Here is a 25,000-nt window from a genome sequence, read left to right as displayed (position 1 = left end):
GCTACTGCAAGTATTACTCTTACTGGTTAGGTTACTAGTACTGTTGCGATTGTTACTCTTCCTCCTTCTAGTACTCCTTCTTCTTCTTCTGCAGCTGTAAGTTTATTTGTACTGCACCTTTCAAGTCAAAGCACTTTACATCAGACAGGAAACAATATGAACAGACACTCACACCACGTGAGAACGTGCGGCGATGCTGGTCAGGTGCTCAGTCGCTTCCTGTGATCTGAGGCGGCGGCGGGGTCAAGACGTGTGTCCTTGGAGACAAAGTCGTACTTGTCGTCATTCAAATGAGATTCACACCAGTTTCGCTCTGTGCCAGAAGGTCCGACCCCGTGTTCCAGCACTGAGTTTGACCGACGTCATTCAAGACCTTCACAAGAGTCTGTGGTCGTAAAAACTGCTGTTCAGGTCCAAGAAGGTGCTGAGCTGCTGAAAATCAGGCTTCTGCTTTGATCGAGCCTGAAGAGGACGCTGGACTCTAAGCAGACGATCGGATGTCCTGCAGTTAAAGACAGTGTGAAAAAGCTTGAAGAGGAGTATGAAGGCAGCGGCCTGGGACACTGAGTCGTGCTGACTGAGTACTTTTGAAGTGGACGCAGTACAGACCGCGAGCCTGAGGACGAGACAGCTCGTCCGATCCTCTGAATTTCTTCAGAACAGCGTTGAATGTACGCTCAGGTCTGTTAGCCGATACTGAGACACCAGCAGAACGATTGTTTGAGTCAGAGGACAGAACGTGTTCAAGATGAATCTGCAGCTTTTCCAACCGGCTGCGACGGTACTGCCGCCGCAGCTGGTACTACTGCGACGGTACTGCCGCCGCAGCCGGTACTACTGCGACGGTACTGCCGCCGCAGCCGGTACTACTGCGACGGTACTGCCGCCGCAGCCGGTACTACTGCGACGGTACTGCCGCCGCAGCTGGTACTAATGCAACGGTACTGTGATTACAAGTGCTTCTACTGCAACTATACTGCAACTACAAGTACTTCTTGGTGGTGATGATGATGATGATGTTGATGATGGTGATGATGGTGAAAGAATGTTTCTAGAATAAGGATGAGCCGTTTAAGTGAATAAGATGATGATTTAAATTTGACTCAGATGTGCTTAAAGGAAGTCTGACTGTGTTGAATAGAGAGCTGATCTCAGAACAGTGAAATGTGTTTGTCGTGAAAGAGACGTCAAACGTGTCACTGAGCTGTCCGTCTTCAGCTGGATCACACCCAATGCTGTGTTGTCAGCTGTGATGATGATGACAACGACGACGTGTTCGTCACCACGTGGCTGTGCGTCAAACACTCTTACTGTCTGTACTGCATGCATGTGACCTACACAGTATGCTTATATTACTGTCTCATCTTGTACTTATACCCACACTGTATACTTTGGGCTGCGCACGTTTGCGTGTATCTGAGCATACTCATATCTAGAGCTTACTGTTTAGATCAATCGATCGATGGATCGATAATGTCAACATTTGCTCTGGATGGATGCGTTTGGTTGTCTCAGTATCAAATACTACAAACGTGTACTTTAAAATAACAACCTGTTAAAGTCATTCATAGAAAATATAGATTTGTGATCCATCTTGCCGACCGAGACAATAACCAGGAGTGACACTTCCTGTGGCTGTTTCACAATAAAAGCATCTTCTGTTGACAGTTCTTCCCTCTGCAGTAGAAAAAAACTTCAGACTGAGGATCTGATCACATTCTGCAGAAAACAAAGTCAGTCTTTATTTAAGTGGGAACAAACTGAACCAGAGTCAGATGTTCAAATATGACCTCACGTGGACCCAACCAGCCAATCAGCAAGCTGCAGCTGAACCAAGCGTCCAATCAGAGCTCTGTGTGGGCAGGTGATGCTCTGCAGATACTGAGGAGTGTTACGTAACTTAGTGTGTGTGTGTGTGTGTGTGTGTGTGTGTGTGTGTGTGAGCGTGTTTGTGTGAGCGTGTTTGTGTGTGTGTGTGTGTGTGTGTGTGTGTGTGTCGCTAGGCAACAGTGTCCTTAGGTGAAGGCATCAAAACCCTCTTTCCTCCTACACACACACACACACACACACACAAATCAAATCCCACTGCTGTACTGTGTGGGAGTGTTTCGAGAGAAAAACCTGATTATTTCTTTCTGAGTGCTTCACACAGGTGTGTGTGTGTGTGTGTGTGTGTGTGTGTGTGTGTGTGTGTGTGTGTGTGTGTGTGTGTGTGTGTGTGTGTGTGTGTGTAGGCAGCAGCTTCTCTTTCCTCTTGTTATATATCCTATTATACAATCTATACAGAGTTTCCACATTCAGAGCAGATACAGTCGTCATAATGATCATTCAGCGCTGCAGATGAAGTACTCCCACCATTTACTGCAGTACCAGTAGTAATACCACACTAAAGTAATCTTCATTCTTTCTGAACATGTGATTGGATGCATGTGGTGCGTAGTCCTTCGTCAGCCTTAAACTTGGCTGACGTGATGCTGTGATTGTTAGCTGTGGTCAGGTGTGTCACCTCGCCCTGTTTTATTGGCTGAACCCTAACCCTGTCTGAACGGACTCGTGGATCACTGAATATTCCATTAAAATGTTAAAAACACCAAAGAGACAAGAAGGGTTTTTGAATTCTCATGATTTCCCAAATAAATCAATTACAAATGTTGAAAAAATGAACAAACATTGCACAGAATGTGAAGAAATAGCAGTGTAGATCTACAGCACAGTGTTAGCATGTTAGCAGCTAAAGTACGCGAAAGTACACACAGCCCTGACATTTTATTAAAGCCGTCTGATCTCAGATCAGGTGTCAGGTGGATCAGTTTCATCTCTGTGTCTGGCAGGTCCAGAACCTGTTCAGTCCAATTAAGCACAAAGACTGCAAGGGAGAAGCTGCTAGCCTAGCACCTAGCATCTTTTCTTCTTCTGTCTCGTTAGCTAAGCAGCACGTCACCAGTCAGTCCGGCCTGTAGATTCATAACCATTCAATAAAGTTTTCTTTCTTTCTCTCTTTTAGTTCGGCTACATGACAGCATTTCAGAGGAGGCGCACCATTACCTCATCTTTGACCTGTGAGTCCTGCTCTGCTCTACTCTGTCACGTTCTCTCACGTTCTGTCACGTTCTGTCACACTGTGTGTTACATACATGTGATGATGTTCTCGTCATGTTGTTGTTCCATGACGTCACACTGTGTTACGTTGTGTCTTCTGAAGCTGGATCATTAACGGTGTACTCTACAGGACTTCCCTGAAAACGTGGCGCAGGCTCATGGAAACTGTGGTGGCGTGTTGATCTGCACAGACACTTGCTGGATTTCCTTTTCTTCTTCTGCTTACGTTGCGTCGGGTCATTTCTGGGCTTCAGCCTTTGGACACTGAGTGTGTAGCTCCCAGCCAATGACAGCACGCAGCTGAGGTCAGGCCTTTATAAACAGGAAGTGATCAGGTTACCAACCAGAAACAGACGGGTTTGCACATAGTGATGATGCTTCCTGCATCGGGAAGCTTTAACTAGGCGGCTGTGGCTCAGGAGGTAGAGGTTGTCCACCGATCAGGAGGTCGGTGGTTCGATCCCCGGCCTCGGCAGTCCACGTGTCGAAGTGTCCTTGGTCTGAACCCCATAAACTGCCCCTGATGCTGCGCCATCGGTGTGTGAATTCAAATGTACGTTGTTGGATAGAAGCGTCTGAAATGACTGATTCTTCTGTTACAGAGTGTTTTTACGTGACACTTCGCTTCGGCGCGTTTTTCTGTTTGTGTTGTATTTCATATTGTTACGTTAACGCGGTGCTGCATGATGTCATGTTTGTTGAATTACGTTGCTGTCGCTTCACTTGACATCATGTGACTTTAGGTGACTTCATGTGACTTTACGTAGTTTACGGTCATTTCACCTGTTCAGGACTCTCAGGTGTTCCACAGCGCTTTGTGTCTCTCTCAGGGTAACAGGCGGAGAGTTATTTGAAGACATCGTAGCCAGAGAATACTACAGTGAAGCTGATGCCAGGTAGGAAACACACATCATGTCTCTTCTTTCTCCTCCTCTGCTCGCTGTTCGTCTTCATCACTGATCAACCCTTCATCTGACCTCTGACCTCTGACGCCTGTCTCTCTATGAACAGTCACTGTATCCAGCAGATTCTGGAGGCGGTGCTACACTGTCATCAGATGGGCGTGGTCCATCGAGACCTGAAGGTACCTGTCTGTCTAAATGTCTCGTGATGTGTCACTGACTTTGCTTCCTAACAGTCATTTTGGTTTTGTCATCAAAGCTCATGTTTACAGCAGCATAAGTCCGTCTCAGTGGTTTCACTTCCTGTCTGTGGAGGGCGCTCTTCCAGTCCATGAACAGTAAACCTCTTTGTAGGCGTTTCCAGAGCATCATCATCATCGTCATCATTAATCAATCAGCAACACAAAGAGAAATGTACACGCAGGTCCTCTTAGCATTGTTAGCCCCCCCCATGCAAACGAATGGGCAGAGTTAGCATGTTAGCATCTCTCCTGTGTCTCCAGCCAGAGAACCTGCTGCTGGCGTCCAAGTCTAAAGGAGCGGCGGTGAAACTGGCCGACTTCGGCCTCGCCATCGAGGTGGAGGGAGACCAGCAGGCGTGGTTTGGTAAGACCTCACAGATACTAATACTGCCCTACTACTGCAGTATCGGTACTGCTAGTACTACTGTGATGTAAGTGGTCTTATTTTTACTTTTCACAGAGCTTCATCGTGTTTATTCACTTTATTTAAATCGATTTTTTTTACATATGAATCATTTTATTTTACTGCTTTTTTCTTTTTTATTTCTATTTATTTTATTCAATTTTTTCTTTTATCAATCTTTTTTTCTACTGGACTTTATTTTATTTCATCTGATTTTCCTGTGTGGGCTGCACGGTGGCGCAGCAGGTAGTGCGCGTGCCTCACAGCAAGAAGGTTGCCGGTTCGATCCCCGGGTCAGGCGGGGCCTTTCTGTGTGAAGTTTGCATGTTCTTCCTGTGCATGCGTGGCTTCTCTCCGGCTTCCTCCCACAGACCAAAAACATGCTCGTTAGGTTAATTGGTGACTCTAAATTGTCGTAGGTGTGAGTGTGAGTGTGAATGGTTGTTTGTCCTTGCATGTGGCCCTGCAATCGACCGGCTCAGGGTGGACCCGCCTCTCGCCCATTGTAGCTGGGATAGGCTCCAGCCCCCCGCAACCCCGAAAGGGATAGGCGGTATAGAAAATGGATGGATGGATTTTCCTGTGCTTTGTTTTTACATTGTGTGTGTGTGTGTGTGTTTACAGGCTTTGCGGGGACCCCTGGGTACCTGTCTCCAGAGGTCTTGAGGAAGGACCCTTACGGCAAAGCCGTGGACCTTTGGGCTTGTGGTCAGATTCCTTTCTGCTGCCCTTCTTGTTTCCTTTTGTTGTTTCTTTCTTCCTTTCCTTTCTTGTTTCCTTTCCTCTCTCAGGTGTGTTTCTCCGTCTCTCAGGTGTGATTCTCTACATCTTATTGGTCGGTTATCCTCCATTCTGGGATGAAGATCAGCATCGTCTCTACCAGCAGATCAAAGCTGGAGCGTATGATGTAGGTCATGTGACCCTTGACCTCTGTCACATCCAGATCAGCTCACTGTGACCTGCTCTCACCGTCTTCTCCGCTTCCTCCTCCTCTTCCTCCTCCTCTTCCCCCTCCTCTTCCTCCTTAGTTTCCCTCTCCTGAATGGGACACAGTGACCCCTGAAGCCAAAGATCTCATTAACAAGATGCTGACCATCAATCCATCCAAGCGGATCACGGCGGCCGAGGCGCTCAAACACCCCTGGATCTCCGTGAGGCTCCTCTTTGTGTTTGTGCTGAATTGAGTGCCGGCAGCGTTTGGCATCACGGTGATGATGATGATGTGTGATCTTCCTCGCAGCATCGCTCCACGGTGGCGTCCTGCATGCACAGACAGGAGACGGTCGAGTGTCTGAAGAAGTTCAACGCCAGGAGGAAACTGAAGGTAGGCTGAGGTCAGAGGTCACAGGTCAGATGTTCTTTTCTATGTGAGAGTGAGACGTCCGTCTGTCGTCTGCGTCTGCGATTATGATGTCACAGTGAGACGTGCGCCACTTCCTGAAACAAACTTCCTTTAACGAAGTCCACAAACGCAAACTGTTAAACACTTTTCATACGAAGTAATCTCTCCTTCCTCCCTTCCTTCTATCCTTCCCTCCTATCCTCCCTTTTTTCTTCCCTCCCTCCTTCCTTTCTTCTTTCCTTCATTTCTTTCATCCTTTCTCCTTCCTCCCTTCCTTCTGTCCTTCACTCCCTTCCCTTCCTTTTTCCTTCCCCCCTTTCTTCTTTCCTTCCTTCTACCCATCCTTCCGCCTTTTCTCCCCTTCTTCCTTTCTTTCTTCCTTCCTTCCCTCCCTGTTTCCTTGCTTCCTTCCTTTCCTTTAGGGAGCCATCCTGACCACCATGTTAGCGACCAGAAATTTCTCCGGTAAGTCCAGAATCTGTTCTCGTCTCATCTGGGGGTCAGAGGACACAGTTGTCTTCTATTTGTCATCAGTGGATCACATGACCTGTGAGCATTGCACTGCAGATTTGGGGGGTTTGACCTTTGACCTGCAGGTTTATGTTACAGTAGCAGAGGTTAATGCCAACCAATCAGCTGCTGGTATTCACACAATTAACAGGTTTACACTGAGTGTGTGTGTGTGTGTGTGTGTGTGTGTGTGTGTGTGTGTGTGTGTGTGTGTGTGTGCGCCTGTGTGTGTTTGTGTGCGTGCATGCCTGCATGTGTGTGTGTGTGTGTGTGTATGTGTGTCTCAGCTGTTGTGAAATTTCACACACACTTAGGACACTGTGGGTCTATAGATAGCCTGGAAACCACCGACAGACTGAGAGACAGACTGAGAGACAGACGGGTGGGGACAGACAGGTGGGGACAGAGTGGTGGGGACAGACAGGTAGGGACAGACAAGTGGGGATGGACGGGTGGGGACAGAGTGGTGGGGACAGACAGGTGGGGACGGACGGGTGGGGACAGACAGCTGAAAACGATTCATCAGTTTGAGGATCATCGACGGCGAGCGATGAAGAGCTGAAACACATCAACGACCTTCAGATCAAACTGATCACCTCCAGTACAGTATTGATCTGTGAGGGATTATTGACGAGTGAATGAACGGATTAACAGCAGCTGAACAAAACCAATAATTCAGATTTCAACTGTGACTCAAATATTATTGATCGACAGGGACAAACAGGAAGAACAAGCTGACAAATCAGGAGCTTGCTGTCACCTCAACAGGTGTGAACATCCACCGCTAATGTGACAGGTGTCGACCAATAGGAGCGCGGCGTGCTCTTCACCTGGAAACATGGTGAAGTGAATGGTGGTGCTGCGAGATGGACGCCATGTTTATTTACACTGTTTCTGTATGTGTGACATCACACAGGTCTGGAACACAGTGAGCTGTGATTGGTCAAGGACCAGCGTGTCGTCTGTCACCTGTGAGGTTCATTACAATCAATGAGTTTCCGCTCTCTGCGCCTCTCTGTGAGCGGCCCCTCTGTGCCGGGGGCCCCTCTGTGAGCGGCCCCTCTGTGCCGGGGGCCCCTCTGTGAGCGGCCCCTCTGTGCCGGGGGCCTCTCTGTGAGCGGCCCCTCTGTGCCGGGGGCCCCTCTGTGAGCGGCCCCTCTGTGTCGGGGGCCCCTCTGTGCCGGGGGCCCCTCTGTGAGCAACCCCTCTGTGCTGGGGGCCCCTCTGTGAGCGACCCCTCTGTGCCGGGGGCCTCTCTGTGAGCGGCCCCTCTGTGTCGGGGGCCTCTCTGTGCCAGGGGCCCCTCTGTGAGCGGCCCCTCTGTGTCGGGGGCCTCTCTGTGCCGGGGGCCCCTCTGTGAGCGGCCCCTCTGTGCCGGGGGCCTCTCTGTGCCGGGGGCCCCTCTGTGAGCGGCCCCTCTGTGCCGGGGGCCCCTCTGTGAGCGACCCCTCTGTGCCGGGGGCCTCTCTGTGCCGGGGGCCCCTATGTGAGCGGCCCCTCTGTGCCGGGGGCCCCTCTGTGAGCGGCCCCTCTGTGCCGGGGGCCCCTCTGTGAGCGACCCCTCTGTGCCGGGGGCCTCTCTGTGCCGGGGGCCCCTCTGTGAGCGGCCCCTCTGTGCCGGGGGCCCCTCTGTGAGCGACCCCTCTGTGCCGGGGGCCTCTCTGTGCCGGGGGCCCCTATGTGAGCGGCCCCTCTGTGCCGGGGGCCCCTCTGTGAGCGGCCCCTCTGTGCCGGGGGCCCCTCTGTGAGCGGCCCCTCTGTGCCGGGGCCCCTCTGCAGCTCACCGCTGGCTGAACGTGCCTGGCGTGCCGTGCGGCGAGTCGCGCTCTGGAATGTGTTTCTGCTCTCCAACGATCTCAAGCTGAGACTAAATTTGTCCTCGGCTCTGTCTGACTGACCCTCATGTGACACCAGGACCTCCCCCCACCTGTCTCTCTGTCTGTCTCTCTGTCTGTCTCTCGGTCTGTCTCTCGGTCTGCCTGTGCACCATCAGACACACACAGGAAGCAGCTCTGGACTATTTCAGCATTTTTGTGGTTTTTGCAGTTGAAAAAAAGACTTTTGTCGTCTATTTGACGTATTTTATTTTCCAGTCATCTGAAAACTCTTTTTTACACTTTTTGTTTCTTTCTGTTTGTTTTTTTACATGAAAACTTTTTCTTCTTTGGACTGGCCTTTTCTTTGCTTTATTTTGAAGTGGTTCCTGACGGAGTCCTCTCAGGCTGAAGGGCTCGTAGGCAGCCGTTGTCGGTACGATGCCGTCTCTTCTCTTCTCTGCATTCGTTCCTTTCTTTCTCACTCTGCTGCTTTTCTTTCTCTTCGTTCTCATCCCTCGTTCAGGAGGAAAGAGTGGAAGCAACAAGAAAGCCGACGGAGTCAAGGTGACAGATCCACAATGTTGTTATCTTCAGAATAACCATCAGAATAATGCTGCTGAGGATTGATGTTATTGTTACCGTTGTTGTTGTTGTTGTTGTTGTTGTTGTTTTTCATGTTGCCCTCAGGATGAACTGTAAAAACTTTATTGATCCTCTCACTGCTCTTTGAGTGCCACCATCAGGTCAACATGTGAATGTGTCCAAATCAGCGTCAGCTGTGCTGTTAACTGCTGATTAGCTAATGTTAGCATGCTAACAAGCTAAACTAAGATGGTGAATATGCCAAACATCAGCATGTTAGCATTGTCTTTGTGAGGATTCAATTCAATTCAATTCAATTTGGCATGTTGATGTTAGCATTTAGCTCAGCAGACTGTTAGCCTGGTCAAAGAGACATTACATAAATCTATGAATTTACTTTTTTAACATGCTGACAGGAAGTACAGAAACACTTTGATATCTTCCCTGTGATTGGCTCACATTTGATAAGTCCCACCTTCCTTCTTGAGGTTTGGCAGCCAATCAGAAGCTGACTTTGACAGCTGAGAATGAGCTGCAGCCTTCCTGTTGTTTGTGTGGGCGAATCAGCATCAACAGCCTGACCTTCAAATTAAAAGCTGAAATCTGTAGAAGAAGAAATGTGATGAAACTTCTTCCTGTGACTCATGTCGTCTCTCTGTTGTAGGAATCATCTGAGAGCACAAACACCACCATTGAGGACGAGGACACCAGAGGTACACACAGAGACACACAGAGACACAGAGATGCACAGACACACAGAGAGACACAGAGAGAGACACAGAGAGACACGGGACACACACAGAGACACATACAAAGACACACAGAGACACAGAGAGACACAGAGAGAGACACAGAGAGACACGGGACACACACAGAGACACATACAAAGACACACAGAGACACAGAGAGACACAGAGAGAGACACAGAGAGACACGGGACACACACAGAGACACATACAAAGACACACAGAGACACAGAGAGACACAGAGAGAGACACAGAGAGACAAGGGACACACACAGAGACACATACAAAGACACACAGAGACACAGAGAGACACAGAGATGCACAGACACACAGAGAGACACAGAGAGAGACACAGAGAGACACGGGACACACACAGAGACACATACAAAGACACACAGAGACACAGAGAGACACAGAGAGAGACACAGAGAGACACGGGACACACACAGAGACACATACAAAGACACACAGAGACACAGAGAGACACAGAGAGAGACACAGAGAGACACGGGACACACACAGAGACACATACAAAGACACACAGAGACACAGAGAGACACAGACACACAGAGAGGCACACAGAGAGACACACAGAGACACACAGAGAGACACGGGACACACACAGAGACACGTACAAAGACACACAGAGACACAGAGACATACAGAGACACACAGAGAGACAGAGACACAGAGAGAGAGACACACACACACACACTCACACACACACACTCATGGCACTGTTCACTAATGACTGACGGCTATTCAAAACATAAAGACATGATTAAATGATTAACTGACAGATATGATGATACCTGTCTGTCTGTCTGTCTGTCTGCCTGCCTGCCTGCCTGCCTGCCTGCCTGCCTGCCTGCCTGCCTGCCTGTCTGTCTGTCTGTCTGTCTGTCTGCCTGCCTGCCTGTCTGTCTGTCTGTCTGCCTGCCTGCCTGTCTGTCTGTCTGCCTGTCTGTCTGTCTGCCTGTCTGTCTGTCTGCCTGTCTGCCTGTCTGTCTGTCTGCCTGTCTGTCTGTCTGTCTGTCTGTGTCTCAGTGAGGAAACAGGACATCATTAAAGTCACTGAGCAGCTCATTGAGGCGATCAGCAACGGAGACTTTGAGAGCTACACGTATGTGATGCACACACACACACACACACACACACACACACACACACACACACACACACACACACACACACACACAGAGAGACACACACACACACACACACACACACACACACACACACAAACATGCGCACACACACAAACATGCACACACACGCACACGCACACACACACATTCCTGACATCGAATATCTGTTATGTTCTTGAAAAGACTCTTATTGTGAAAGTGTCCTCTCAGTAAAACTTGTCTGTCCTCTCAGTAAAACCTGTCTGTCCTCTCAGTAAAACTTGTCTGTCCTCTCAGTAAAACCTGTCTGTCCTCTCAGTAAAACTTGTCTGTCCTCTCAGTAAAACCTGTCTGTCCTCTCAGTAAAACTTGTCTGTCCTCTCAGTAAAACTTGTCTGTCCTCTCAGTAAAACCTGTCTGTCCTCTCAGTAAAACCTGTCTGTCCTCTCAGTAAAATGTGTGATCCGGCTGTGACGGCGTTTGAGCCCGAGGCTTTGGGGAATCTGGTCGAAGGCCTCGACTTCCACCGCTTTTATTTTGAAAACTGTGAGTTGAACCAAACTTCCTGTATGATTGCCTGTCTCATTCTGGTTGAGAGCTTATGATACCTGGTCACCATGAGATGATAGCAGTGACACCTGATTAAATTCCTTCCACCTGTCTCCTCAGTGTGGTCTAAGAACAGTAAACCGGTCCACACCACCATCTTGAACCCTCACATCCACCTGGTCGGCGACGAGGCCGCCTGCATTGCTTACATCAGAGTGACGCAGTACATCGATGCCAACGGAACGCCTCGCACGGCCCAATCAGAGGAGACCAGGGTGTGGCACCGCCGCGACGGGAAGTGGCAGATCGTCCATTTCCACCGATCAGGCTCCCCCTCCACGCTCAACAAGTAAGAACAGGTCAGAGATCAGTTTTATAAACAGGTCAGAGATCAGTTTTATAAACAGGCCAGAGATCAGTTTTATAAACAGGCCAGAGACCAGTTTTATAAACAGGCCAGAGACCAGTTTTATAAACAGGTCAGAGATCAGTTTTATAAACAGATCAGAGACCAGTTTTATAAACTGGCCAGAGACCAGTTTTATAAACAGGTCAGAGACCAGTTTTATAAACAGGCCAGAGACCAGTTTTATAAACAGGTCAGAGACCAGTTTTATAAACTGGCCAGAGACCAGTTTTATAAACAGGCCAGAGACCAGTTTTATAAACTGGCCAGAGACCAGTTTTATAAACAGGTCAGAGACCAGTTTTATAAACAGGCCAGAGACCAGTTTTATAAACAGGCCAGAGACCAGTTTTATAAACAGGCCAGAGACCAGTTTTATAAACTGGCCAGAGACCAGTTTTATAAACAGATCGGAGACCAGTTTTATAAACAGATCAGAGACCAGTTTTATAAACTGGCCAGAGACCAGTTTTATAAACAGATCGGAGACCAGTTTTATAAACAGATCAGAGATCAGTTTTATAAACAGATCGGAGATCAGTTTTATAAACTGGCCAGAGACCAGTTTTATAAACAGATCAGAGATCAGTTTTATAAACAGATCAGAGATCAGTTTTATAAACTGGCCAGAGACCAGTTTTATAAACAGATCAGAGACCAGTTTTATAAACAGGCCAGAGACCAGTTTTATAAACAGGTCAGAGATCAGTTTTATAAACAGGCCAGAGATCAGTTTTATAAACAGGTCAGAGATCAGTTTTATAAACAGGTCAGAGATCAGTTTTTTTATGATATTTTTTGTGTGTTTTTTTTATACGTCCAGCTAACTTCCATAGTGGGCGGGTCTTCGATGGGGCCACCGTCACCATGACAACTGATTGATTGACAGCAGACCAGGCGTCTGACACCAACCCTTCAGGATTTAGTTTGAGACAAACAAGATGGAGGAGGAGGGCGGGGCCACAAAGCAGTGACCTGCACAACCAATCAATCACTCGACCAATCAGCTTCCTCTTTTCTGCTCACCTGGACATTGCTTCATGCCACGCCCCTCCTGATTAGCCAATCAGCTGCACAGCACAGATTGTAATAGTGTGTGAAAACCTCTTATCTCCAGCTGTTTTTAACTCCCTCCTTCAGGATGATTGACAGGACTGCCACCTCCTTCACACCTGACTCAGGTGTGAAACAACCCTCAAATTGCCGTTAATTTGTTCTTTTTTTCCCCCCAAAACACAACAAAGACGTCATTTCAAATAAAATAGAGGAGATGCGTGACTTTTCCTTAGTTAACACACAAATCATTTGATGAGTTTGTGTTCAGAAATGAAAAGATTTTCGGTGTGAATTAATCAATAAACAGATCATAGCCTTAAAATCAAAATATAATAACAAACCAACAATAAATTCACTGATAAATGATTCCATTCAAACATCAATAAACCTGAATTCAAAATATTCATGAAATCACCTCAACGTTCAAACTCACGATCGTTTGTGGTGAACGTGAATCACTGATGACTCCTTCAGAGATTAGAGGTCTTCGTCCTGGAGATACAAGATTTCCACTCGACAAGTGAACATATGTTTCTTAGGAGTCGCCATGGCTACTCATCAAAGTGCCCGAAAACTTCAGTTTCTGTAAAAGCAAAAGCACAGAAATAATCAATAATATTATCTGAAGAGTAATAAGAAGACAGACTGCCCCCCCCCCCCACACACACACACACACCTGATTAATTACTGTAATAAAGTGAAAACGTCGTTTGTTTTTCAGGTTTCATTGTTGCTTTTCTTGCTAACGAATCAAACTGACCACATGTTGTTTGACGCTCATCTCTCTGCTTCCATTGGCTGCCGGGAGCGTCACGAGCTTCCTCTGCTCTCCCACCTGCGATCTTCCATGAGCGGCCGCACCGCCCGCCCCCGCCACCAGGTGTCCTAACGAGGAGGCGTTAAACAAATGATTCTGATTCTGATTTCAATTTGGCGCCTGAAGCCACGACAGATTTAGACCCCGTCAGTTTCAGTGAATTGTTAGAAATGAGCTAAAAATTAACTGAAAACATCCAAAAAGTCTCAAATGAAGGGACAACGAATCAGAATCAGCATCTGCTTATTGATCTAAGGGTCAGACAGCCAATCAGAACCACACGATCGCTCATCATCTGTTTCTGGGGCTAAAGTCCAAAACAGAAACTCATCAGTACGGAGTCCCAGAGGTGACAAAATGACTGACAAGTTCAGACTTTAAACTGATACTGAATTTTTTAGAAATGCTGGATTTTTAAAGTCTGTTACTGATTTTAGAGAAACAAAATCTCTGCTCTTAATTTTATGTCAGAAATTTAAATTTAAATGTTTTTTTTTAACAATCACCCTTTATATTAAATTAATGTCTTTGACGTTATTAATTAAACCGTAGGTAAAACCGTACATTCTGAAGCGTGAACTCGACTTTAACGATGACTTAAATGACTCAAAGTGTAAAAAAACTTCACACTTTCTTAAAAAGTGCAGCCTCATTAAATGACGACGTCATCATGAATTCGATGCTAAAGGTTTCTAATTGAATCGGATCACAAGAAACAGATCTCAAGCAGTTGAATGACGAGTCAATCACACTCTCAGGATGTATTGATTGTATTGGCACACAGTGAGCCGTTTGATAAAATCATGTATTAAGTTAAACTTTTGAAGCTGTTGGTGCTTTTTGTCTCTTCTGAGCCTCCGTCCAATAGGACACTCTGACTCTGGCGTTCCCGTTGCGTCGGTCTGTTGGTGGCGTGGTCGCTGAGTGAAACCTCGTATCTCTGTGTGCGTTATTTTTTAGGAGAATTATTGATTTAATAAACGTTTTCACTGAAATGAAAACTGCTTCTTGGATGTGAAGAGAAACACGAACCTGCTCAGAGTCGCTGAGTCTTTTCCAGCAGATGTGAGGTTTTGTAGTGACGACAGCATCCTAAAATCGTTGGATTTCTGTTGGGGCTCGAGCTCGAATTCCTTCCTCTTCACTGATGTTTACTTTCTGTACAGACGATGTGATTTTCTGCATGCAGGACTTGACTTTGTGTTTTGTGCTTTCGGCTTCTGTCTCTGCTGCGTTTTGGCGTTCGCGGCTGCCATGTTGTTTTCTAGCTCTCCGGTGACTTCACTTGAACCCGTTAGCTTTGTTAGCATTCCTCACTGGGTGGCAATGGTGTCTGCTAGCCACGAGCTAACAAAACGCCAGCAGTGCTGTCTTTGATATTCTGCCACTCTTGACCCGTTGTGTTCGTCTCAGAGGCTTTAAGCAGCTTTTTGCCGTCGGGGAATGTAGAACTTTGTACAATCAGATTCTTACTATGATGACATTATTATTACTATTATTATTATTATTATTCTCGATATATCGCGTTTGTATATTTAAGAGCTTTGTAATGTTTGAATCAGACATCCAGTGCTAGCCTTGTGTGAATCTCCTCGTAGAGAGCACATTGTGTATTATTAGCTTTATTATTTTCGTTAGTACGATATGCTTATGACGTGTGACATGAGTTCCCTTAGCAACCGCCGAACGTGTTCGCCACAGCGCCGCTGCCTTTTGTTTGACTTGACATCTCGGTGCCATTTGGCGTCCCGGCTCAGGAAATACTCAGAGCTGAGGAGGCTGAACATCGGGTCAAAGGTCAACTTGTGGCTGTTTCCAAAAGACCTTTGACCTTTTAGACTTGAGCATTGGCTATCGAATAGGGCCCCTTTGATGATGTCATCATCATGTCTCACAGTCAAAGGGTGGGGCTATACTGGGGGCGGAGCCTGGCACTGGTGCTGAATTGTTTACTGTCATGCAGTCTTAAAGCCCCACCCACTGCCAAAACCTGACTGGACACAGGAAGTGATGTCAGAGGGCAGAGTGAACCTCACCTGTCCAGGTGAAAAACAACATAGTTACTCTGAACGTGTTCCGATCACTGATAAAAGCACAAATGTACATAACTGAACTTTTCAATGTTCCAATTAAATGTTCCTCATTTCTGACTGCAGAGAAAGAAGCTCAGCATCAAACATGTTCTGCGTTCTGTAGTCAGCAAACTCTCTTTAGGTTTTCGCCTGTTTGAAAATAAAAACTTCACACAAATATGTATCAGCAATCTCCCGGGAAAATCTCCCCAAATACACAAATACACCCACATTTTAAAATCTCACTGAAACCAAAAATGTGAGAGCGAACGGAATAAAGAAGCCAACACCTGCGTTACGCTAACTTTAGCTCATGAGCTAGCTGGTTTTGCTGAGTTAATTCGCTCTGATGGGTCTTTTAAAGATTGTGAATGTTTTATGAGCCACTAACTGAACTCTGTACAATTTCCTGAGTGTTTAAGAAAGCAGCGTCGTCTGAAAGCCTCTGTGGACACGTGAGCAGCGAATATCTGGCCCGTAAACCAAACACACAGTGTTCAAAGGTCTCACTGAGATTCTTCTGGAAACCAGGTGATACCAATAAGTTTAAACCAATGAGCTTTCAGGAATCACAGTTTTCTTCTTTTTATTTTATTGAGATAAAAACTCTTCCAGAGCGTTAAAACGTGTGAATTTTCGCTGAGGTTTGGCTTCAGCCTGTCGAGTTCAGCTGGGACTCCAAATGGCGCCTGCAGAGTGAATGGCTGTTTTCTACCGTAGACTAGTCTGTGCTTTCTAAACTTCCACTTTGACCTTGTAAGACACTTGAAAGTTTGGTTTATTCGTGGTGGAAACCGGGACGCTCAGATGCTCCCTGCTAATATCTGAGATGTCATTTTTTAGAACTCCTTTGGTGTTTATGCTTGAAACTGAAGAATTCATCTTAAAGCAGATTTCACATTATTCCGATGAACAGACGCTCTGATGTTTTTCCTGTTGTTGCCAGATGTTCAGTGGGTTCGGCTGCTTCGTATTTATCCTCATGAATCCAAAGCAGCGACTTCCTGCTGTCAAATCATCGATTCAGTCTGTGATCCAGAGGAGACGACTGATTCGCCATTTAACTACCTTTTGCTTTCGATATTGGCTCAGATATAAGATCTGAACACTTTGGCTCCCGGTCCTGGTTTCAGGTGAAACCTGGTCTTAGGTGAAACCAGGACCGGTTGGAAGTCTCTGTTTTGAAGCTTCACCTGCAGCACTGAGAGCGCGTTCCCCACAGGAAGCTTTTCTTATCCACATGACAGGAAACAGCAGGACGTCGCTTCACGTAGCTTTGTTAGCAATTCTTAGCTGTTCCTCGAGCCAAGACACCAGGTTTCAGCTAAAGGCCTGCACTGGTTCCATTTGATAATGCTAATAATGCTAACAAGCTAGCAAACTGTTTTCCAGGAGATTCGGGCTGAACTGATGTGGCGGCTTCAGCACTGATGCCAAACTTTTGAATTGATTTTAACGTATTATTTTATTATTATCTTGAAAAGACGTAATAACACGTGTTGGTATCTTTTTATCTGCTTTGGCACAAAAATAAGGTTCAAGGGGGTTTTACATTAAAGATATTTCAAATTGGATCTTATGCTTTTGACTTTAGTTATAAAATCTGAATTTTCTTGCAGCTGAACTTGTGTTTTAAAAGTGTGCGCGTACAACCCAAAGTCTTTGCATGAAAACAGTGACTGAGTATGAACACAAACAACCAACCTCTGTGCAATTTCATATAGAATTTAAAAAACAACTTCTCAGTATTCACTTGTTCCTAATTGTGGAGAATACTCTCAACCTTATTATTCATCTGTTGTTTTTGTCCATAATGACGTTGACATTTTTAAAATATTTAGTCTAAAGTGTGTGAATAGGCGTTACAAACACGTGGAAATATACAGCGTAAACTCCTCTTTGTATTTCAAATTTATTATTTTATTCATCAATTTAACTGTTCAGTTATATTTAGTGTTAAAGGAATCACTGAATGTTTCAGGCCCTTTCTACACGTCAGGTTTATCATTGTAAACAATAAATCCTTTTGACATTAATTTCTTTAGAGTTGTGGCCTAAAAACTGTAAAAAACAAAGACATTTAGTCTGCAAGCTGTCAGGATCTGCCTTCATCATGTGTTTAACTCGTCTTCATGTCATTAAACCCCAAAAAGCCCACAAACCCGACCCATGGACATGAACTCAGGCGCCAACCAAACTCTGTGCGACTGTTGGGGTATTTAACGAAGCGCCGACTCGTGGATTCGATGTCCCTCAGGTTCATCAGCTGTAATGAATTCAAGGTTTGTCTCAGTCTGATGTTCGCTCTTCTGCTCTCTGATTCGCTGACGGTTTGGTTTTTGGATCTTCCTCCAGAAACAGAAATGAAAAAGGAAAAATGAATGCAGAACACGTTCATGTTTGCATTTCTGGATATTAATGAGTGAAAATATTCTGATTATTATTATTGTTTCATTTCTGCCCGTAATACTAAAATCCAAAGGTCAGAGGTCAAATAGGCCGAGTCCTCGCTGTTTCCTGTCACGCTCTGCAGAATCAATAATCAATGATCAATAATCAGCTCCTTCATATCCACTCAGCTTTTTCTATTATGATGGATATTGTACTGTACTGTATTATCTCTGATGCTGCATGCTCAGTGTGTAACAGTGTGTGTGCGTGTGGGTGTGGGTGTGCGCGCACGTGTGTGTGTGTGTGTGTGTGTGTGTGTGTGTGTGTGTGTGTGTGTGTGTGTGTGTGCGTGCGTGTGTGTTTCTAATCTCTTTTCTTTTGTAGTTTTTTGGAGTTTTTCTCTTCTGCATCGTGTTCGAAGTGTTTCTGTAAATAAACGGTGACCAAACACAAACACGCTTCGTCCTTTCAGTCAACTTTTGGGCTGATGATTCATTTCATGTTGACGAACGACGTCTGTCAATAAAGTTTGTGGCAGATGAAAAGTGAAAGTGCTCCCGTTGTGCGATTGGCTCTCTGCCTCACGCTGCCGACCTGTGACTGACGGGAGACGTCCTGCGAGCGATGAGAGAGTGATGGAAGGCCTGCATGGCGCGTTCCTGTTCTGAGATCAGTTTGTGCTTTGTTCTCCTCTGGAGGTCAGAGGTCAGCGTGGTGCCGCCGTCGTGGAGGCGAGCTCCAGGTGAAATAAACATCAGAAAATCCAGATATCAGAAATCAGGTGGACTGAGGCCAGAATGAATGAATGAATGAATGAATGAATGAATGAATGAATGAACGAACGGTGACACGTCATAATGGGCTGACACATAACATCAAGTAACATTAAACACAAATTTAAGATGGAGAAGAAGAAATCATCATAATCATCATGTCATCAAAAAGGAACACACTCTTCATTTCTTCACATGGGATCAATGAAGTCTTATCTTATCTTATCTTATCTTATCTTAGACACCTATGAACCTCCAGTGAACCTGAATCCCCTCAGTATGCAGATGTGTTTCTTGGAAACGCCACGTGGCGGCAGCAGCAGCTCGTTCCCGCGCTGCATCGCTTCAACTTCGCCCCCGGAAACGGAAGTTCTTTCCTTTCTTGTTTCTGCTTCGAATAGAGACGCACAGAGGTAGGTACTCCTCAGCATTTCATCCGACTCAAATCTGCTTTTTGGGTGAACATCCGATGATTTAACGCGTCTCCTCTGAATCTGTGAAGGTGTTTGTTTGTGTTCGCAGTGAAATTGTTTTGTTGTGTGAGAGTTTTGACGGTTTTCAGATAGTTTTCTGTCCGTGTTTGTCGGCGAGCGTCCGCAACATGTCGCCATTTTAGCAGAGCGTTTAGGACCGCGGAACCAACGTGTACTGTTCAGTTAAATTCAGTATAGGTTGTGTAGAGAGATTTTGAGGTGTTTCATGTTGCCAGAAGTAAATCAAGACAACGTTATAAAAGCGAGACGACGTTTGCTGATAGGAGCTAACAGGCTAACGTTTAGCGTCTTGCTAACTGCTGTTCGTTATTCGCGTCCTTCGCAGATTATCGATGTGTGTTCAGTGAAATACTTAGTGTCGACGTACAGACTCCGTAAAGTCGGCAGATTTCTCTGCCTGACCGGCAGGTAAGAACCATGAACGCCTCCGTGCGATGGACGTGCAGGTGAAGCTAACGTTAGCCGACAGCCCGACTTCAGTTTAATGTTTGAAGAAGGGAACACTGATGTGTGCTTCGTGTAGGCATTTACTATGTGTGTAAGCTTTTATTTTGAAGGCTGCTGTGTAAATCGTGTGTTCTGCGGCAGTTTGAGCTAAATCGTCTGTTTGTCGGAGGGAGTTTGTGTTTGGAGCAGCTGTGAGCGGCTTCCTGTGCCGCTTCCTGTTCTGCAGGTGAGACGTTTCCACCGTTTGTCTGCAGCGTCGCTTTAACGTTGAAATCTGTGTCCGTGTTTTGTTTCACGTTGAGCTCGTTTGGCCTCTTTGATGTTCTCTGATCAGTTCGATCTTCAGGGTTTTCGTGTCGTCGGTGGATGTTGGAGACGATCTTCAGGTCGTGCTCGTGGTCACATGACGACCTCGTCGTGAACCGTTTTAGGTCTTTTCGGGATCGTACGGAAGTCTTTTTGTCTTTGCTGGACACACTTTGTCCTCTGTGGACTCAGTCTGAGGACAGGACAGATGTGAGATCTTAGAAACGTTGACTGCAACACGGTGGTCCATGAAGTGTCTCGTGTCTAACTCCTCCTCCTCTTCATCAGACGATGGCTCCTCGTAAAGGAAAGGAGAAGAAGGAGGAGCAGGTCATCAGTCTGGGTCCTCAGGTGGCCGAAGGGGAGAACGTGTTTGGAGTTTGTCACATCTTCGCCTCCTTCAACGACACCTTCGTCCACGTCACCGACCTCTCCGGGAAGTAAGTCCTCACTCGGTAAACTGACGTCCACTGGGACATTTTGTCCCCGTGTTGACTCACAGCTGGACGTTCGTGTCATGAACTGAACTGTTGGCGTTTGAGACATGACAGAGCGACTGTCCACTCTGATGAAATGACTGACCTCTTATTTTTGAGGGGTGTCTTCTGCTTCCTGTTGACGCTCGAGACCAACTTTTAGTTCAGACATCATCATCATATGAACAAAGACAGACTGTGATGAGAACAAACCACCTCACACAGACAGGAAGTGTCTTTCTGTTTTCTGATTGGTCCCTGTGTTTCCAGGGAGACAATCTGCCGCGTGACTGGCGGGATGAAGGTGAAGGCCGATAGAGACGAGTCGTCTCCGTACGCCGCCATGTTGGCGGCTCAGGACGTCGCTCAGCGCTGCAAAGAACTCGGAATCACAGCGCTGCACATCAAGCTGAGAGCCACCGGAGGCAACAGGTGCACCTGTCTGTCTGTCTGTCTGTCTGTCTGTCTGTCTGTCTGCACGCACCTGTCTGTCTGCACGCACCTGTCTGTCTGTCTGTCTGTCTGTCTGTCTGTCTGTCTGCACGCATCTGTCTGTCTGTCTGTCTGCACGCACCTGTCTGTCTGTCTGCACGCACCTGTCTGTCTGTCTGTCTGTCTGTCTGTCTGTCTGCACGCACGCACCTGTCTGTCTGTCTGTCTGTCTGCACGCACCTGTCTGTCTGTCTGTCTGCACGCGTCTGTCTGTCTGTCTGCACGCGTCTGTCTGTCTGCACGCGTCTGTCTGTCTGTCTGTCTGCACGCACCTGTCTGTCTGTCTGTCTGTCTGCACGCGCCTGTCTGTCTGTCTGTCTGCACGCGTCTGTCTGTCTGTCTGCACGCACCTGTCTGTCTGTCTGTCTGCACGCACCTGTCTGTCTGTCTGTCTGCACGCACCTGTCTGTCTGTCTGTCCCTCCGTCCATAGTCTCACTCTGGTTTCTGGTTTCAGGACTAAGACTCCTGGTCCTGGAGCTCAGTCTGCTCTCAGAGCTCTGGCTCGCTCCGGCATGAAGATTGGACGCATTGGTGAGTCCACACACACACACACACACACACACACACACACACACACACTCCTCCCTGTCACATGATGAATCCTCCTCAGTCAGTTTGATCCTGTCAGTCATCGTGTCTCCATGGTAACCGTAAGTTTGAAGTACTGATACCACACTGTTTGAAGTACTGATACCACACTGTAGTACTGTTGAGGTATAGTTCTGCAGCAGAACTGACGGAGTTATTGATCTGTGTAGAAACACACAGAGCAAATACTTCTCTGAGGTACTCGTACTGCGAGGATGGGTCTGAGTCGTTTCCAGCCTGCAGTGTTTGACTTCCTGTTTCTTCTTCTTCTTGTGTTTGTCTTCTTCGTGGGTTCGATCAGAGGACGTCACTCCGATCCCATCAGACTCGACCCGGAGGAAGGGCGGACGCCGCGGTCGCCGTCTGTAAACTGCAAGATTTTCTGACAATAAAAATCTCCAAGTCAGTCTGTTTGCAGCGAGTCTCTGTTCACTGCTGATCTCTGATCAGCCATCAGTCACTGCAGGCGGAGAATCGGTGGAGGAGGCCGAACGCCGCTCAGGTGAACCGGACAGGCCGATAAAACCTCAGATCCAGAACCAAAGAGGGAGCGCTGCACAAAGACCGGGACGCCCACCAGGGCCCCGAACCTGATCCTGCAAGGTCCGGGCCCTGCTCGGCGTCTGGCTTCATGTCGCCTCGTTGAGGTTCACAGTTGTTGAAGTGGCGTCTGAGCAGGACGTTAAAATGAACGCCGTCATTTGGCGTGAAGCAGATTAAAGTGTTTTGTGTAGTTCATCTTATCGCTGGAGAAACGAATCGCTCACACCAACCAAAGTCCATTCATTTTTCTGCCCTTTGTGCTTTAGGGGTTTGTTGTTGGACACAAACAGCAAAAAAGATTTAAATTCATCTAAAGCTGCAAACATGACTGACGTCTGGACGAGGATTCGACCGTTACCAAGAAATTAATTCTTCAGGTTGTCCAGAAGCTGTTCAGAGTTCAAGACGAGTGAGTGAGGTTAAATTCAGAGGCAAGAAGAACATTTAAACGCAGCTGAAGAAACTTCTGGAGGAGACAAATAAGACGAGTCACTGAACAGATCTGAGTTCAGTTTTTCATTGAATATTCATCGTTAAGGTGTTCAGACCAAACTTCATTCATATTTCAGTCGGTTTTTCCTCAAATGTTCGTTCATGATTTCCTGCACAAACTTCAGGAGTTCGTGAGGGCGTGAATGTGATCGGCCACCAGCGTCACAGATCCCACCGCGTGCACAGGTGAAGCGCGTTTGTCTCGATTAGGACGTCACAACAGCACGTGACCCACAAACCAAAGCAGACGAACATCGACAGAATCATCTCGAACAAAGACGAACGTTCACAAATGAGCAGGTTTGTTAGCGCGTGAAGGAAAAGGTGAAAGCGAACAGGCACGTGTGTTCAGCCCTCGTGCATGCACGTGTCGCTGTTGGCCAGCAGGTGGCAGCGTCACACTGCGTCCGACTTCAAAGCGCAGAGAAACGTTCCACCGTGACTGAAGAACAGCACGTGCACGCAGCCGCTCACGCTCCATCTGAGTCGCCTCTTCATTGCTGTCCGCTAATACACGTTGCAATCAGGTTCCTTGGCGAGGTCAATATGCTTCCCCCCTGCTCTACTTCCGGTTCCGTAGAATTTCAAAATAAAGGTCCTGTTGGTAGTATAGTACTTAACATTACACACCTGAGAGCAGAAACAGCAGGATGGACGTCAGAGTGTCAACGCGCTGACATTTGGACGTCTGTGTATCCTCAGGGTGTCGCTGCCCTTCAGCTTCCCATCATGCAGCTGTGTTGCTCACTGGGGATTGTGGGTGGAGGTGGCGTGTTGCTAAGGGGGTTGGAAGAGCAGCTTGACGTGAGATCTGAGAACCTGCAGGAGGACTGCAGCTGCCTGACCCCCCACTGATCCACTTCCTGTTTCTAAAGGTTGAAGTCTGGAGGAACATGAGGAGCAACCTGAAGACAGTTTGAAGACGTGACGCAGGACCCCCTGGTCTGGCGTCTCTGTGCTGGTTTTGAGTCTCTGATTGGTGGTTTTGATATTACTTAACCTGCAGTCAAAAATCTCCTCACACAGATTTCCAGGAGACCAGGTTCTGGATTTATGAACGGTTGGTCCTGGATTGGGATTTAGAATACAGTTCACATCCTGGGATTGATGCTGTCAGCAGCCAATCAGAGCAGAGAATTCAGAGTGGCTGAATCAAAACTGATGACAGTTTGAGAGTTAGTTCATGTTGAAGCTTTAATGTTTCCACAGAACAGAACAAACTCAGACTGTTTACAATATTTAAATAAGACAAAGCAGAGAAAACAACAAATCATAGAAAAATAATAAAGATTTGAAAACGTAAACGAAGGCAACGTTAACCCACAATGCACTGCAGGAGGTTCTGGCTTCCGTGGAAGGTTTGTAGATGTACGTTACTCCTCAGGCTGAAGGCTCTGCTCCTCTTCTTCTTCCTGCTCGTCTGCTGCCCCATCTTTCTCCTCTTTCTCCTCCTCCTCGCCTCCCGTGGAGGAGGAGGCGTTGTCTCCGTCATAGATGATGTCATCAGGATTCGGAGCAGGAGGACAGAAGTCCTCCTCTGGAAGAATCTTCTGGAAGATCAACTCGGCCTGAAACATTGAAATAAAATCTGTGGTCTGATTATTGATTACTGATTGATATTAACTTAATTTATTAACCGATTGACTACAAATGTGGTTCCAGAACAGTTTGGTCTCTGTTTAAAACATCAATAAGCAGGAAGTGATCAGCTGATCGGATCCTCTCTGACACAAACTGACCTGGAAACAGCTCAAAGTGTTTTCTGTAAATATCTGTTGAATCTGTCAAACTCGAGGCCCGCGGGCCAAAACCGGCCGCAACTGAATTATCTTTGGCCGCATGATAACATCTAATTATTATTAGAGCTCGCCCAACAGATTATTGCACGCACCACTAGTACTACAAGTCCCACAATGCACTGCCAGTGCGTTGGCTTGTCAATCAAAGGCCTGCGAGCCCAACTCGTTCATCAGCAGCCTGATGGAGCTCGCTACCTGTGATCAACCTTCGCTACGCTAAACCGACGGTGGACTTAGAAAACAACCAACCTGTGTAACCGTGGCAACAAGATCAGCAGCAGCCAATCAACAGTCAGAGGAAAGTGTCTGGCGGGTGGCTCACCTGTCTGATGGCGTGTTCGTGTCCCAAACCTCCGTCTGGTCCAGAGCAAACGTACACGTTAGACGGGAGGGCGTGACCTTCGACCTCCAGCCCTGAACCGTCGGCCATGTTGAAGTACAGACACCAAAGGACAGACGGAGAGTTTTCTGCAGACAGACAGTTAACAGACAGACAGACAGTTAACAGACAGACAGACAGACAGACA

The 25,000-nt window shown here is 47.0% G+C and overlaps 3 protein-coding genes across 4 annotated transcripts in view; 2 read left to right on the top strand and 1 right to left on the bottom strand.

The window, feature by feature from the left end:
- The window catches only part of camk2a (calcium/calmodulin-dependent protein kinase II alpha), a 27,352-nt gene extending 8,837 nt beyond the window's left edge, over window positions 1-18,515 (top strand). Inside the window, exons 4-18 of one of the 2 annotated variants that reach the window (XM_070982799.1) lie at window positions 3,005-3,059; window positions 3,930-3,995; window positions 4,111-4,183; window positions 4,505-4,607; window positions 5,271-5,354; window positions 5,459-5,553; window positions 5,675-5,797; window positions 5,887-5,970; window positions 6,411-6,453; window positions 8,839-8,879; window positions 9,562-9,610; window positions 10,691-10,766; window positions 11,222-11,316; window positions 11,440-11,668; window positions 12,549-18,515. In XM_070982799.1, the coding sequence (XP_070838900.1) occupies window positions 3,005-3,059; window positions 3,930-3,995; window positions 4,111-4,183; window positions 4,505-4,607; window positions 5,271-5,354; window positions 5,459-5,553; window positions 5,675-5,797; window positions 5,887-5,970; window positions 6,411-6,453; window positions 8,839-8,879; window positions 9,562-9,610; window positions 10,691-10,766; window positions 11,222-11,316; window positions 11,440-11,668; window positions 12,549-12,552 (1,220 nt within the window). In that variant the 3' untranslated portion in view covers window positions 12,553-18,515. Of the gene's footprint in view, window positions 1-3,004; window positions 3,060-3,929; window positions 3,996-4,110; window positions 4,184-4,504; window positions 4,608-5,270; window positions 5,355-5,458; window positions 5,554-5,674; window positions 5,798-5,886; window positions 5,971-6,410; window positions 6,454-8,838; window positions 8,880-9,561; window positions 9,611-10,690; window positions 10,767-11,221; window positions 11,317-11,439; window positions 11,679-12,548 lie in introns of both variants that reach the window. The other variant, XM_070982798.1, reaches the window with a different exon arrangement.
- A 684-nt stretch (window positions 18,516-19,199) lies between these two features.
- On the top strand, window positions 19,200-22,045 carry rps14 (ribosomal protein S14). Its single transcript, XM_070983083.1, has 5 exons — window positions 19,200-19,247; window positions 20,370-20,521; window positions 20,828-20,989; window positions 21,506-21,582; window positions 21,941-22,045. The coding sequence occupies exons 2-5, from the start codon at window positions 20,373-20,375 to the stop codon at window positions 22,006-22,008; spliced, it is 456 nt and encodes a 151-aa protein (XP_070839184.1). The 5' UTR covers window positions 19,200-19,247; window positions 20,370-20,372; the 3' UTR covers window positions 22,009-22,045.
- A 1,800-nt stretch (window positions 22,046-23,845) lies between these two features.
- Window positions 23,846-25,000, bottom strand: part of chm (CHM Rab escort protein) — a 17,851-nt gene continuing 16,696 nt past the window's right edge. The window contains exons 16-17 of the mRNA XM_070982797.1: window positions 24,796-24,941; window positions 23,846-24,242 (exon numbers count right to left, since the gene is read on the bottom strand). Coding sequence (XP_070838898.1) covers window positions 24,048-24,242; window positions 24,796-24,941 — 341 coding nt within the window. The 3' untranslated portion in view covers window positions 23,846-24,047. The remainder of the gene's footprint in view (window positions 24,243-24,795; window positions 24,942-25,000) is intronic.

Source organism: Chaetodon trifascialis, chromosome 16 (assembly GCF_039877785.1).
Source record: "Chaetodon trifascialis isolate fChaTrf1 chromosome 16, fChaTrf1.hap1, whole genome shotgun sequence".
In the NCBI taxonomy this organism is placed as follows: Eukaryota; Metazoa; Chordata; class Actinopteri; order Chaetodontiformes; family Chaetodontidae; genus Chaetodon; species Chaetodon trifascialis.
The sequence above is the reverse complement of the archived record's forward strand: the minus strand, read 5'-3'. Positions and strand labels throughout refer to the sequence as shown.

Excerpts from the sequence above, each read along its gene's own strand:
- rps14 (XM_070983083.1), top strand. The coding sequence starts at position 20,373 with ATGGCTCCTCGTAAAGGAAAGGAGAAGAAGGAGGAGCAGGTCATCAGT. Across the intron at positions 20,990-21,505 it reads AGAGCCACCGGAGGCAACAG|GACTAAGACTCCTGGTCCTG; the intron begins GTGCACCTGTCT and ends TTCTGGTTTCAG. Across the intron at positions 21,583-21,940 it reads CATGAAGATTGGACGCATTG|AGGACGTCACTCCGATCCCA; the intron begins GTGAGTCCACAC and ends GGGTTCGATCAG.